A 15260-nucleotide genomic window follows, 5' to 3' on the forward strand; every position below is an offset into this window, starting at 1 on the left:
TGATTCAAATGAAATTTTAAAAAGGGCCTTTTCCACAAAAAAAGCCTCGTTGTCAGTAAGAGCAGCAAGATTGCATTCTCTGGGATTGGAATACAAACTGTTAGATGCACATCAACTAGAAAAAAAAAAAAAAAAAAAAAAAAAGACTTGGATGATCCATATTCTTACCTCTGCACGTGGAATTAAACAGAAAAATGTCCCACTAGAAAATTCTATCATTGAAAATATGCACTATGTATTTCTCCCTCCCACAGGCGCCACTCTCCTCACCAAAACACAGGTATAAAAGAAAATTTAAACTTTTTATATTCTGAAAATCCTATGCTGTATGGACAGGATGGAGCCTCCTACTCCCCATCTGCCAAAAATCTACAAACCTATTGATCTGTTTTCCTGAGGCTTCATTTACAAGAACTCCATTTTCCATTCGCTTTCCTTCCTTCACAGTTGGACTACTTGCATCTGTAAGAAAAGTTAAAAAACAAAGTTGGCAAAAATGACAGCAGAGGTCTAAATTCGACACTCATATCTGTGCGCCAATAGTACATCCAAAAAGAGAGAACACACTGGGCAGATATAGACATTTAGTTTCTACTGGGAGAATCACTATTCTCCCAGTAGAAACCAAAAGGATATAGACATTCACTTGTGCTCTTTTCTCCCAAACAAAGAATGGCAGGAGAAAAATAAGCCGACCCCTATCAGGGAGAAGTTAGTCCCAAGAGAATTTCTTTAGGGAGAATGAACATCTGTACACTTTTTTTTCCAGGCTTAACTCTTTCCAAGAAGCAGGGGAAAAAGGTTCCCTGCCTGCCTCAGGTCAGTCACATTGGTCTGGAAGAGGTGTGGGGGGCAGCTGCTCCTGCCCCTCCGCTGAAGTGGGAGGGGACAGGAGAATCAGCTATCAGCTACCCTCTGTTAGCTCCTCACACTTGGAGGACTCCAGTGTGAACAGCAGGTAGGGGGCTGACCAGGTGCCCAGGAGCTGAGTGAAGGCAAAAGTGCTGCAAGCCCCCTGCCCCCTTCTCACACTGGAGACCTCAGAATGAGAAGCAGGCTGGGAGGTCCCCACTGCTCCCTGAGACCAGGAGTACAGTGGAAGAGCAGCTACTTGCTGCTCCCCACCAACCCCCAGACTGGGATCCTTGGTTTGAAGAACAGGAGAGGAGGGATGTGGCCTTTGCCCTGCTTTTCCCCTCCCCTTTGGGTTCAGGAGGGGAAGGATGTAGCAAGGCAAAGCCCTCAGCCCCTTCCCCAAGCCAGGAAGTAGCCAGTTTGGGGAAAAGGCAGGGAGAAGTAGCAGCTATTCTGGGGAAGACAGCAACTGCTCCTACTCTGCCTCTTCCCCCAGCTGGGCACTGCCTGGCTTGGCAAAGGGGCTAGGGGCTGTATTCCTTCTGTTCTGTTCCCAGAGACCAGGAGCAGCATGGAGGAGGCTGCTCTCTATCTGTTCCCCAGACCCCAATCTGGGGAAGGTGTGGGGGGTTCTTCCCTGATGCCCTACTCCCCCTGGCAACCAGAAGTGGAGCAGACGCTGCTCCCCAGGCCTTCCCCAGATCAGGATCACCCAGTCTGGGGAAGGTGGGGAGACCAGGTGGCTGCAGCTAAATATCTGTATGCTCTCTCCCCCAGACAGATAGTTGAGAAATGCCCACCAGCAGAAACAAATGTTAAATATTTCATGGCCACTGACACACTCAAATACACTATAGTATTTACCTGGTAACACAGAGATTAGCGAGCATACTTTCTTAGCATTACTTTGAATCTAAAAGGTACACTGAACAAACCACAAATAGAAAGCAAGAGTGGCTTTCCAATCAAAATGTAGACCTACTGTAACATAGTAATCGGAGGACGCAGTTATAAGGAGAAATAGGACATTAAAGCACACATCAGCATCAGTATACAGTCCATGCTTTGGCCAATCTAGACCACCACACACTCCAAGCATTTTCTGCTTTTCAAAAACTCATCTGGCCTGGCTATTCATTAAGCCTTTATGCTCATTTTACAATAACCCAGAAACTTAGAAAAAGCTATTCTGGGGGACAAAGGAGAGGCGGGGGAGAGTGTATTGGTAAAAAGCATTTTCAGAGTAATTTTGAGAATGCTGGCTTTAACTTCAAAAAGCAAAAAAAGGGAGAGAGAGAGAGAATGCTAATCCAAGTACAGTATCTAGAAAAGCCTTTCTATAGCTTTAACATCCATCAAAAAAACTGAAGCTGTTACACATCACTATAGTTATTACCTATATTAATCCTAAAAATATTAGGAAGAGTTGATGAATACAAGCAGGCAAGATCACTCCAAGCAAACCAACAAACAAACAATTAAAAACATGTATTTGAAGGTGATATTGCCAGCAACACAGTAAAGATAAACCACATGCATTACATTCAAAACTTCCACCAATGGCTATTGGACCCTACTAAGTTTATATTTCACCACTTCCCCCACGCACTTCACATAGCTTTAAGGGACAAAGAAATGTCTTCTTTTAGGACAGACTGATAATGTTTCTACATGTGCAGGGTTGTCCAGAGAAACACAAAAGGAATTTTGCACACAAGTTTTTTGGGCTAACCAGAGCCATAAGTAGTTTATGTCAATTAGAAAAGCAAGCATTGTTATTGTGAAAAAGTTCTTTCAGGGTTTGAATTTAAAGAGAAGCAAGATTTATTTGGTAACATATTATTGGACCAACTACATAGCTGTGAAAGAAAGATGTTAGACAAGCTTTCAGGCTCCAAAGCCCTCTCTCGGGTCTGGGAAAGTAAGACCGAACTTAAACTAAATACCATATACTGTAGAAACAATTATGGAATAAATCTTGCTTCTTGCACATTGGTCACATCATGACCATCAGGGCTACAGCACAGCTACTTTGAATCCAAATACATTTGTTACTGTATTTTAAAAGGTAAACACCAATGTACCCTACCAGTGCAGGTGTGTCAGTGTGGCTTCCGCAGAGTGAAAACCAAACAAGGCAGCCTACCTGTGTAAAGCCCCAGTCGTAAAATTCTTAGTTTAATCATCTAAAACTAAGGCTTCAAATAAACATAACATTTGTCCCAGAAGAAACCATTTTATCCTAAGACAAAGTGTGATCATTCAGACATCCATGTCTTGTCTAGGGACAAACCCGAAGAAGGTTCAGGGATAAGTACAGACAGTTTGTTCTGGGACATTGCAACATACATCTGAATGGTTGCCCAAGGACTGCATCATTGAATCAGTGGCAAAAAAGTAGCAGTGTACTCAGCTGCTCACTACACCCTGATTGGAAAGGTGATGTATACATGCCAATCCCGGCTCTCTTCTGTTCTGTTACAAACACAGGCACAACTTGTCCCAGGACAACTGCAATGTCTAATCCTAGCCTAAGAGGGGGCAAACTTTAACTTGACAGCTTTCCATAAGCAAGCATGTCTTTAAGCATTTAAATTGCCTTTCATTTGGGATCCCTGAATTCAATGTAACCCCTAATTCTACCTTAAAAAACCCCAAATTCCCAAATGGTTCTTCAAAGTTTGATTCATCCTTGGCTTACAAAGTTCTGTGGTATATGCACTGTAGTCAGTACTTGAGAAAAAGAAAGTTCCCAGCAGCATCATAAAAATGCTGGCACAATCCATTAGGGAATGAACAAATTCCAACAACTGCCCATATTTCATGTCTTAGTCACCACTGGCATTATTGGCTGGAATTCCTCAGAGTCATCATGCAAAATAGGCACTAGACAAAGAAAATAGTGGAATCACGAAGGTATGGAAGCTGCAAAAAGTCATTCATCTGAGCTGCCTCATTTAGTTCTGTGCAATTATACACTTCCAAGCATTTTCAAGATCATGCCCTAAATGTTTACTTTTCCAAAAGATTTCATGTTTCTTGTTCATGCTAAAGATAGACCACTTATAACTTGTCAATGAGATGGTCACTAAGATCTTCGCTATTGACTATTTGTTTTTGTAACCTATCAAAAAGTTAAAATCACCATCAACAAAAAAAAAAAAAAAGAGTATTTTCCCCTCAAAATCAGGTACAACATGTGCATGCATGCACACACACACACACACACACAATCTACTTTAGGCAAGCTTAAAAACAGACTCATCTTTTTCACTGTGAAACAGACTAATCAGAGCCAACTGCTGAAATGACAATTTTAATGCAAACTCATGAGCATGCAATCCCTTTCTGTTATGAAGCAAGCAGCTTACAAACACTTTTGTGCAGTAAAATGCTACTGCTGACAACAATGCAACCCAGAAAACAAGCAAACAGCAATGTCTATTGCCCTAACCCAAGACAGAGTGCTTTAAAAAAAAAGTTACCTGTGACCAGGGGATGAATGGTCCACTCTAATGAATTCTCTGAATCTAAAAATATACATCATGAACTTTTTTCCAAGAACATTTCATGCCTTTTCTATTCCAGTCAACTATTTCCCATTATCTGCATGTACAAAAAGCTTCTAAACAAGCAACATGAACCTTAATTCTCTTCTCTTGCCTACATATCCACATGCTCAGGGTTGCAAAGAAAAGGTGGTAAATTTGGAAACAAAAACTAAGCTCAAATAAAAGAGGGAATGGCACATCTTCTCCCTTTGCCTTTTAGCCAGGTATTAAGAGTAGCAGAGTTGTAAGTAGTTATTTCATAACTGGTAACTTGCTAGGAAGACTTATTAAGAAAGCTTTCTGAAAATACTAGTAAGCTTAGAGCTATACACATCTTTTTATGAGAAATTCAGAAAGATACCTTCAGGTTAAAACAGTTGTGCAGGGCTAGCCTCTCCTAAGTGAGTCCTACTATTGGCAGCTGTTGCCAACGTCATCTTTATCAGATGGTTCTAGGGTCCTCTCTAGATGGGTCAAACCTAATTTACTCTGTCTACAACATACTACCATGAAAGGTCTGGAAGGTGTCATGTACCTTCACACCCCATAAATGTTATCTCTGTAACATCTGCTTCTGTGCCTTTGGGGTGTGGGGAGGGAAGCAAATTTCCAACTTGCTGGATAAAAAGACAAAAGATGGATTCTAGACACAAGCCAGATGACTACTTACCTCAGACCGGCTGAATTACCAGTAGTTTAGTCCTAAAAATGTCAACCGGCACTCCTTGTTCCCTTAAAAACAACCCAGTCTGACCCACTAGGAGGCAAGGAACACCACAGTCTTCTTAAGCTCCATCCAGCATTTCTAATGACATCAGTGTCAGAAGCAAGATTTGTAATGGTAGATAAGACCAAAAGCTTATCTTCCATCTCACCAAACTATACACACTAGTCCAAAAAGGGATTACCTTACCGCACCAGACTTGTATTTTTCATAGCCCACCAATAGCATGACTAGTTAGCATTCTCTCTTTACTAATACTGTTATTACATCAGGGAAGTATCAGCTCAACACAGAGGAATACACAAGGAAAAACCTTGAAGATACTGGCTTTGTCAAGGCAAGTAGCCTGACTGATTTTTTTTTAATATGATCCAAAAATCAAAAAACTTTATGAAAATGCAAGCTTCCTATTGGAATCTGCCAATACAATGGCTGTACCTCCGACCAACCCAACTGCCTTCTATGACAGGGTGATGGGCACTGTGGATATTGGTGGGGGGGGAGGAGCAAGAGAAGGGAAGAATGGTGGATGTGATATTACTCGATTTCAGCAAGACTCTTGGCCTGACATTTTCATTAGTCAGCAAATGAAATAGAGTCTAAATGAAAATACTGTTAAATGGCTGAACCATCATGCTCAAAAAGCAATTACCAATGGATCAATGTCTAACTAGAAAGAGGTATCAAATGGGGTGTCCCAGGGATCTGTCCTGGGTCCAGTACAGTTTAGCATCATCATTAATGATTTTGAAGATGGGATTAAATGCACACTTAACAAAGACACCAAGCTGAGTGGAGCTGCAGACACTCAGGGGGGTAGGAACAGAATTCAGAAAGATTTTGATGAACTGCAGAAATGATCCAAAGTTATACTGAATATAATTTAATAAAGACAAGTGCAAGGTCCTGCACTTGGGATGAAACAACTGGCAGGCTGGGGAGTTCAGCCCTGTAATCCTCTCATCAATAAATGTTAGTCAGCAGCAGTCTATTCCTTGCCCAACAAAACCTGCAGACAAGTAAAAAAAAACAAAACAAAAACAAAAAACAAACAAAAAAAACACACACACAAAACAAAAAAACCAAACAAAACCCCTCAAGCACAAATAGATAGAATAAACTGGCAACTTAGCACCAGCTAATCCAACAAAACATGTCTCATACTTGAGCATTAGTGCAGGGAAAAGTGCCAGAAAGTGATTTGAGCAGACCATTTAAGAAAACAGATTCAGCATAAGTTGTTATTTCATGATGTAGTATTGCACCTTGTCTGCGTGAAAGGTGCCAGAAGAACCTCCAAGTTCCCTAAGGCCAGAGGCAGCTCTGAAGCTATGCTAAAAGAAAAAGGACTGGAAGAAAAACCAAGACCCTTTTTGCCCTCAGATTTAAGACACCATTTTTCTGATAGACTCACCCAACCCTCAAATGGGAAATCAAATTCCAAGAAATCAGAGATGAAAGAAAGCCTATAAACACATGCTGAGCCTGCCTGACTTCAAGCGCTATGTTAAAGGATCTTAAAAAAAAAAAAAAAAAAAAAAAAAAAAAAGAAAAGAAAAGGCTTCCAGAAGAGGATTATTCTACAGGACAAAAGAATTTATTGTTATGCTGAATTATTAGGTAAAGCCTGTGTTTAATTTTCCTGCATTCCTGGTTGAGTTCTGCCAGCCAATCTGGTTTCATCAGTACTGAAGGAGCCCACTGGCCTATAACAGGGAAGAAAAGGTGCCAAGGGAACAATGTTAACACTAACCCTGCAATTTATGAAATTAGCTCAGAGTTGCTTGCTAAGCTTACCTGCATTCTCCACATTCTGTTCGGCATTAGCATATGTGCGAAGGAACTCCGCAAAGGCCCCATCCTGCTTCAGCAGCTCCTGGTAAGAGCCCATTTCAGATATTTCACCATCAACCATCACTATAATTGTATCCATCTGGGGCAGATAATTGACCCCATGGGTTACTAATACCCGAGTCTAAATGTAAAAGAGAAAAAAATATTTTCAAGTATAAACATCTCTAAACAACAAATAAATAAATACTTGTTCTCATTGGCATGAATCAGATTTCAATTGTGTGTGCATAATGAACACACATCATATGGTTTGTTTGTTTTTTAGACAAGTGTTCTCACCCTTTAATTGTTCATTGTATCCATTTGATGAACAATCTATGGCTCTTGAAGCATTAAAACATAAAATGGTTTCTGTGCAAAGTTATCTTTCATCAGAGGACCTTAAAGAACTTTATAAATATCAAGTCCTCACAAGTCCACTGCAAGATAATGTTATCTGTTCGTAAAATGAAAGTACTTTAAGTCCAGAGTTTCCACAAATGTGCAAATTGGACCAGGGCCAAGAAATAAATTGCATTCAGAGCCCAGAAGTGTTTCTAGTTCTTGGAACCAAGCTCAGATCACAGGCAGCATCATTTCACAGACAAATGTCATCAGTACATACTTTGTTTTTCAGGATTCCCTTTGGTCCAATAACTTTTTCAAAAATGTGTTTTCCAACATGGGCATCAACAGCAGACAAAGGATCATCAAATAAATATACATCTGCATTACAGTAAACAGCCCGAGCGAGGCTGACTCTCTGCTTCTGTCCTCCAGATAGATTCACCCCCTGGAGTGGAGTGAAGAGAAAAATTCAGCACTAGAGTTTTACAGTTAAATATCAACTTGAAGTACATTTCAACTGTTACAGTTTGTGAAAAGAGAAAAAACTAAAATTCTACAGGAGCCATTGCATGCAAATTACAAATTAAAAGTGGAACACTGAAATTCTTATTTTTCGAATCACAGATGTTAATCAGCCTGGTTTTGCAGTTAAGCTATGCAAAGGAGTTATACCAAGTACAGAACTCCAGTGAAAACCCCCTCCTTCCCTGTGGTCTGGAAGTCTTGTCCTGTTGGCTTGCAAAATTAGCAAGAGCTTATATACATGCTGTAAACTGGAACTACATCATCTAGAATACACCAGAAATGTGAACCTCATGCTGTTTTCCCAGGTGCCAGCATTGGTAGGGTGCAACTACTGCGCGCACCTCTGCTGAGCATCTCAAAGCCTGCAGATGCCATTCCTTGACTGCTTTTAAGATGTAGGTATGGTAGATGACTAACTCACTTCACAGCATCCTATGATGTGAGCTTCAACTCACTAAAACTTGTGCTTATGTAGACACACACAAAGACATATTTGGTTACTCTAAGGTGCATATCTACCCTGCCTTCTACTTGACTTCAGACTAACACTGCTAACTACCATTTTCTTGCCATTGCTAAACCACTTGCTTTCACAGAGTTGTCATTGCCAGTCCTTTAAATGAGGGAGGATTGGATTTGGATGGGAACCTAAGTGGGGATTTTGGAGGGTTCTGCGGATTAGTGAAGCAGGTGCTAGAAGTTGTCCGCCTAACACAATGCTAAGTTGACTGCCTTCGCAAATCCATAATTTATCAGACCTGACAAACTGGTCACACCCTCAATCCTGATGAAAAACAGTGTTGGTGCATCAATCAACTTGCAAGTGCAGCCAAGAATCGGTGCTCCAAAAATCAAATCCAGTTTGAATTGAACTGTGCAACAGGCACATCACAATGATAGCTGTTCCCTCTCCTGCTGCTCTACAAGTACAACTGGTTTTGCTCAAAGTTGCCAAAGTTCACTTTGAGGTAGAAACCTTGCCTAGAAGATTTCCTCCCCCGCAAAATCCTAAATACTGCACCACAGTAAATGAGGTCAAAATGGAATTATGCAACCTTAACTATAGTGACTGCATCTCCTGGAATACAATGGGGCACCTGAATACCTTTTCTCCTATTTCTGTTCCGTCTCCTGTAGGAAGGATCTCTATGTCAGGGAGAAGTGCACAAGCCTCAACCACACGTTTATAGTGGCTTTCCTTCGTCTCCCTGCCGAAGATAATGTTGCCCTTCAGAGTTGCATTCTGTATCCAGGCTTGTTGAGGAACATAGGCTATGGAGCCCTGTAAGAAAAGCAGAAATCAGCTATCCACTACTTCAAAATTTAAATAAACACCATCTCATGCTCATACTCAAAGCACCATGCAGTAAGTCCATACTCAACACCTTTGTGACAGGCATTATGTCCATTGTACAGATTTGGGAAAAACAACCTGAGAATTTGTGCAAATTAACTGCTTTCCTGATCAAAGATGCTTCCCATAAATCACAGCTAAAAAGGCTCGACTTTGGAGCCTTTTTTGGCTGATAAGATAAAAGTCAAGAATGTTACCAGCACATTCGGGGGGCGGGATTTTAAAATATACACCTTATTGAAGTGCGCATGCAAAACATACATGCTCTGTATGACTGAGTGCCAACAAACATTCCAGCTCTGCTGTTTTTTACATAGCATAAAATTTTATGATTTATGTTTTGCATACCACGTTAATCTAATCTTGACTGCAAGAATACAGAAATGCATCTGTCTCTGCTGAAAGGTCTCTATAAAATATTAAGCGGAAAAGAGTTCTCATCACATTTCAAGGAAAAATAAGACTAGCAAAATGTTCAAACAGAAACACAGTAAAAAGCAGTTTCTTGCACACTAGTAATTTGACTCTTGTTATAATTAGGATCTTTTTCAAAATACTGAATGAACACGAGTTGGTAAATAATCATTACAGAAACCCTATTCATTTAGAAGGGAAGTAATTTTTCATTCATATATCATTAACAGAAAAAGCTGGATTGTTTTGATTAGTTAATATTAAGTTTATAACTAAGAGGTGGGGGGGAAAATCATTGTAAAAGGGACTTAAATTGGAGAAAAGCTCCCAAATTAGCTTCCTGTTATAGAAGTCCAAGTCAATCTTAAAGGCTACACACACTTTCAGGTATCTCTTCAAACATCCATGCAGCAGTGAAAAGCCACCTTTTATTCCAGAAGTTGCTTTCTAAAATTATAACCTTTGCCACGATTTTTTTTTCCATTTGAGAGGTTGTTTCTTCTCTTTGTACTACTGAAGATGCTGCATTTCTTTAAGTACCAGCCACATACAGATGAACCATTATCCAGATATGGCATACCTTGACAGCCACGTAACCTTCTATTTTTTCCATCTCTCCTAGCAGTGCAGATAGCAAAGAAGATTTTCCACAGCCAACCTGGCCAACAACAGCAATCAGGGAGCCTTCGGGTACGGTGAAATCAATGCTGAAATAGATGGCACATAGTTGGGCAAGTTAGACTATCACTAGTTATAATGGATGCTTACACTAATATTATTGTTACTTGCTGTAGTCTAGTTGTTAATCTGGAAGTGCAAACTTCAATATGCAGAAAGTGCTTTGCTTCACTGTCATAGAAAGGAACATCTCGGCATATAACTAGTCCTCAAAAATAGAGTTCCACCCATCAGCAGTCTCTACCTTTCCTCATATCCTCAACAGCTTTCCCTCATTAACAGGTGTGTACATTTTACAGACTGCACCCTTGTCCCAGAGCATTTAAATCATTTAAGTTTAACAAAGAAGCATAGAACATTGAGAGGGGGCAGGGAGAAGTAGATTCATAGATGTAGGGTTGGAAGGAATGTTCCTTCCATAGATGTAGGGTTGGTCGATCATCAGATCCGAACCCCTGCCCTGGGCAGGAGAGAATACTGGGCTCATACGACCCCAGCTAGATAATTATCAAGCCTCCTCTTAAAGACCCCCAGGGTAGGAGCCAGCACCACTTCCCTTGGAAGCTGGTTCCAGATCCTAGCCGCCCGACTGCGAAGTAGTGCCTTCTAATGTCCAGCCTGAGCCTACTCTCAAACAACTTAGGACCGTTATTCCTTGCTACTCCAGGAGGTGCTCGGGGGAACAGGGTATCTCCCATTAACCACTGGTCCCCCCTGGTAAATTTATAGACTGTCACCAGGTCCTCCCTCAGCCTTCTCTTGTGAAGGCTGAACAGGTTCAGGTCCCATAGCCTCTCCTCGTAGGGCCTGCCCTGCTGTCCCTGGATCATGCGAGTGGCCCTCCTCTGGCCCGATCTCTCCTAAAGTGCGGCACCCAGAACTGGATGCAGTACTCCAACTACAGCCTGACCAATGTTGCATAGAGGGGGAGAATCACTTCCTTGGACCTGCTTCATGGTGCATCTGTGGATGCACGACAAGGTGCTGTTAGCTTTACTGACCGCGTCCTCACATTGTCAGCCCATGTTCATTTTGGAATCGATAATGACTCCAAGATCTCTTTCTGCCACCGTGTTTTTGAGAAGGGAGTTTCCCAGCCTATAGGTATGCTGGTGGTTCTTACTGCCCAAGTGCAGCACCCTGCACTTGTCAGTATTGAATCCCATCCTATTCTCATTCACCCACCCCTGTAACCTGTTCAGGACCAGTTGTATCCTGCCCCTCCCTTCTAGCTTGCCCACCTTGCCCCAAATTTTGGTGTCGTCAGTGGATTTGAACAGGGTGTTTTTCACCCCCTCGTCCTACTTGCTAATAAAGAAATTGAACAGTACAAGCCCGAGGACCGAGCCCTGGGGGACTCCACTGCCCACAACCCTCCAGGTCAAATATGACCCGTCCACCACCACTCTCTGGGTGCGGCCCCTCAGCCAATCTGTGATCCATCTGACTGTCTAGGCATCAATGCCACAGTCGCCTAGCTTTTTAAATGAGAATGGAGTCGGAGACAGTGTCAAAGGCCTTCCTGAAGTCCAGAAAGACTACATCCACCACGACACCTGCGTCCAAGGATTTTGTGATCTGATCGTAGAAGGCAATCAGGTTGGTCTAACAGGACCTGCCCCAATGAACCCATGCTGGTTGAGTAGAGACAAAGCCTTCCAGCAGTATCATGCAGTTGCTTGTTTATTAACAGCATGTGAATTTGGAAGTTTGCAAAAGGTTCCTTTCCCACACAAACCTAGTACTGGGATTAAAAAGAAGTAACTGAATCAAGGTGGAGGCTGTAACTTGGATAATAAAACATAAGCATAGTATTCAGGGTGGGAAAGGTGGATCCAGACAAGACGGGCCTCATGGAAGAAGTCATAAGAGACAACGCCCTATTAATCAAATCACACCTTCCATTGATTCCTCATCATCTTCAGCCCCACAACAACTCTGCCCTGCTCCATCGTTTGTGCTCTCTTCCTACGCTCTTGCCTACTCACTAGGCTTTGTGCCTGGTTCTCTCCTGGCTTTGCTTTTGTCTTCCTCCCCCACTAAAGAACTTTGTGGTTTTCCTTGCCAACCAATGTGTGTGAAGAGAGACACCATTGAAGGAATGCAAAGTTCCCTTCTCCTCATTTAACCCCTTGCTTCCCCAATGCCAAACACCATGCTCTTTGCAAAGGCTTCTATTTCCACTGAGCATCTCATCTATGGAGTACAAGACGAATCTGAGCTACCACCCCGTGACAGCTGTCCCGCCCCCTGGTCACCATCTTGGGACCAGAAAAACCGCCCCTAACCCCCGATCTTTACTACCACAAGTCCCTCCCCTTGCCCCCTGGAAATACTCCTACGGGGTGTGGGGAGCAATTTAGAACCAGAAAAAAAAGTCTTACACTGAAAGTCAAAGACCTACTATAACATATTTTAATTTTATTACAAAAACATATTTTGGACAGTCACCCCGCTGGGGCCCTTCCAGCCCCTAACAGTCAATGAATCTATGAATGTGTCATGGTTTGTGTTTGTATAGTACAGTGGTTCCCAACCTTTTTTTGCTGCAACCTTAAGTTGGCCACCAACAGGACCTCCTGACACCACGCACAGGGCCTGCTGGGAGTAGTGTGACAGCAGCCCAGGGACAGGGGAGCTGCCATTGCCCTCTTTGTGCGTGGTGGCCCTGCCCCACCCACCCACCCACTGCTCCTGGGCCGCGCGCATGAGTGCGTGTGTGGGCCCTTCATGACCCTACTGAGGATGCCCTGCATCCCTAATTTGGGTTGTGCCCTGAGGTTGGGAACCACTGGCATAGTGTATATGGAGGTGATCGCATAATAACTCAAAAATAAAGTCTTAGTCTTGTTCATTATGTTGGGGAGGGGTGAGGCTGTGTGTGAGGAGTGATAGGGCATGTTGAGAGAGTCTGTGTGTGTGTGGGGGGGGGCGTTTGTGGGGTGAGGATGGGGGTGTGGGCAAGCAGGATGATGTCGAGGAGGCTGAGCAGGTCTCCCAGCGGCTGCGGGAGTAATAGTAGCAGCCCTACCTGGAAGCTGTTAGCTGGCAGAGCCAGGCCCTTCTGCCCACGAGGGTGGGAGTGAGGCACAATAGTGTATGTTGGCAGGGGTGTGTATAGTGGGTGCCTCGTTCCCACCCTCATGGGTGGAAGGGCTGGGCGGGATACAATTACTTGGTGGACACTGTGGGCCAGATGAAAGTGCCTGGCAGGCCATATTTTTCCCGCCCCAATTTAGAGCGAATATTGTCCATGACTTACCTGTTCAACGATGGGGGATCATTTCTGGACCAACTAAATGATGCATTCTTTACAATTATGCTTCCGTCAGCTAGTAAATAATGAAAAAGGCATGTTTAGATGCCAGCCAATTAAAACAAACAAAGACACCCGAACCAGTTATATGATATACACTGGATTGTGCCATGAAAAGTAAATCACAGCATACACAGAGGTGCAGGTACAAGGCTAATTTTAGTAGCTGAACTCCAGCAGCCTACTGCTTGACACATTCTTGTTCTGCTTTGACCAAGGTTCTCCGATTACCACAAAGCACAAGCATAACAAGAGAAAATATTACCTTCGTATGCAACTGACAGGATTCACTATCTATATAGGTTACTAATATGCTTGCTTGTCTAACTACTACTTTTTACTGTTTTTAAACACAGCACGGCCCAAATTAAACCCAGCAGACAAAGTTGGATTTAATTCCAACTTGAGATTCAAAGGAAGCACTCGGTTGAAAATTTCACATTATAAAGTTAACAACAAAACTGACATTTAGAAAAAAGAATTTAACTTGTGAAGAAAGCAATTCTGATCACAAGTTGAAAATGGGGGCTGTTCCCCGCAAATGCCATACTGTACATGTATTTTCAAGACTTAAAAAGACATACCTTCATATACACTGGTCACAGTACAGTAAAATAAAGACATGTTGCCCTGACTAACTGTTAGTTTACATCAATGGTGCTAAACCTTTTTGTTGATAATCCTGATCCAAGGCACAGCGCAGGCACACTAGAGCCTAATCCAGTCACATGGAGGGGGGTGGGAGCAAGCCCAGCCCCAACGCAGTGGTACAGGGGGAAGAGAGCGTGGCCCGGTCCTGACCCGACCATGCAGGGCTTAGGAACTTTGGCAGGTGCACGGCATATCAATGGCCACTGCTCCCCTGCCACCAAGTTTCCTAGCCTATGGGGGGCCCTGGTTTAGATTAATGTTCAACACCAGTCATGTAAAAGAATTCCTCTAAAACCTATGCAACATATTTGACTGATAAGCTTATCAATAATTACCGGCCAAAAAGAGGAAGCCACGTGGATGGAAGAAGGCATGAAATAAAAGGTCATGGCAAGAAATTTGTTATAGGAAAACCAAGTGAATGTAGCTAATGCAGAACCTTTCTTAATGCATGACAGAGGGAAACATTTTATCATCTTCTAGTTAAAAAAAAAAAAAAAAAAAAAAAGTAAGGGAATCATCTGTGATTAAAACTAGCTACAAGAGCAGCAAATTTCTCATCATGGGCATTAAGTTTCCACAAACCACTGCAGGCGAGACAAATGCTCAGGTATGTTATTAAACATTAATAGTTGTGCTAGGTCCTGTACACAAATGACGTTCCATATACCAAACTGCCAACAGAATCATCTATGACAGGGTGGGGAAAATGGTGGATCCGGCCAGTGGCCAGACTCCATTGCCCAGCAGCCCCTGCTTGTGTCCCTGTGGCCGGTTTCCATGGAGACCCCAGTAGCAGCAGTGCTGTGACAGCGCAGGGCCCGGGTTTCCATGGAGACGAGCCCCAGCAGTGCTGGCAGGGTACGCAGCTGGGCGGGGAGCTGCTCGGGGGCTGGGATCCTGCAGGGGTGACAGGTGGTCCAGGGCAGGCATGGAACAGAGGTGCAGCTCCCATCACTGCGTGCAGCTCTTCCGGTGCTAGTCTGGTGGCTCCCATCATTTGTCTGGGAA

General features: G+C 42.9%; 1 protein-coding gene across 6 annotated transcripts in view; it reads right to left on the reverse strand.

Annotated features, from left to right (window-relative positions):
- Positions 1-15260, reverse strand: part of LOC102378532 (multidrug resistance-associated protein 1) — an 87103-nt gene that overhangs the window by 16684 nt on the left and 55159 nt on the right. For 4 of the 6 annotated variants that reach the window (XM_025206424.1, XM_025206423.1, XM_025206421.1 and 1 more), the window contains 7 exons: positions 13545-13614; positions 10185-10311; positions 8942-9118; positions 7589-7756; positions 6928-7105; positions 4341-4385; positions 378-462 (listed from right to left, as the gene is read on the reverse strand). In XM_025206424.1, the coding sequence (XP_025062209.1) occupies positions 378-462; positions 4341-4385; positions 6928-7105; positions 7589-7756; positions 8942-9118; positions 10185-10311; positions 13545-13614 (850 nt within the window). The remainder of the gene's footprint in view (positions 1-377; positions 463-4340; positions 4386-6927; positions 7106-7588; positions 7757-8941; positions 9119-10184; positions 10312-13544; positions 13615-15260) is intronic. The other 2 variants (XM_025206426.1, XM_025206422.1) reach the window with 1 other exon arrangement.

The sequence above is a fragment of the Alligator sinensis genome, unplaced genomic scaffold, assembly GCF_000455745.1.
Source record: "Alligator sinensis unplaced genomic scaffold, ASM45574v1 scaffold927_1, whole genome shotgun sequence".
Classification (NCBI taxonomy): Eukaryota; Metazoa; Chordata; order Crocodylia; family Alligatoridae; genus Alligator; species Alligator sinensis.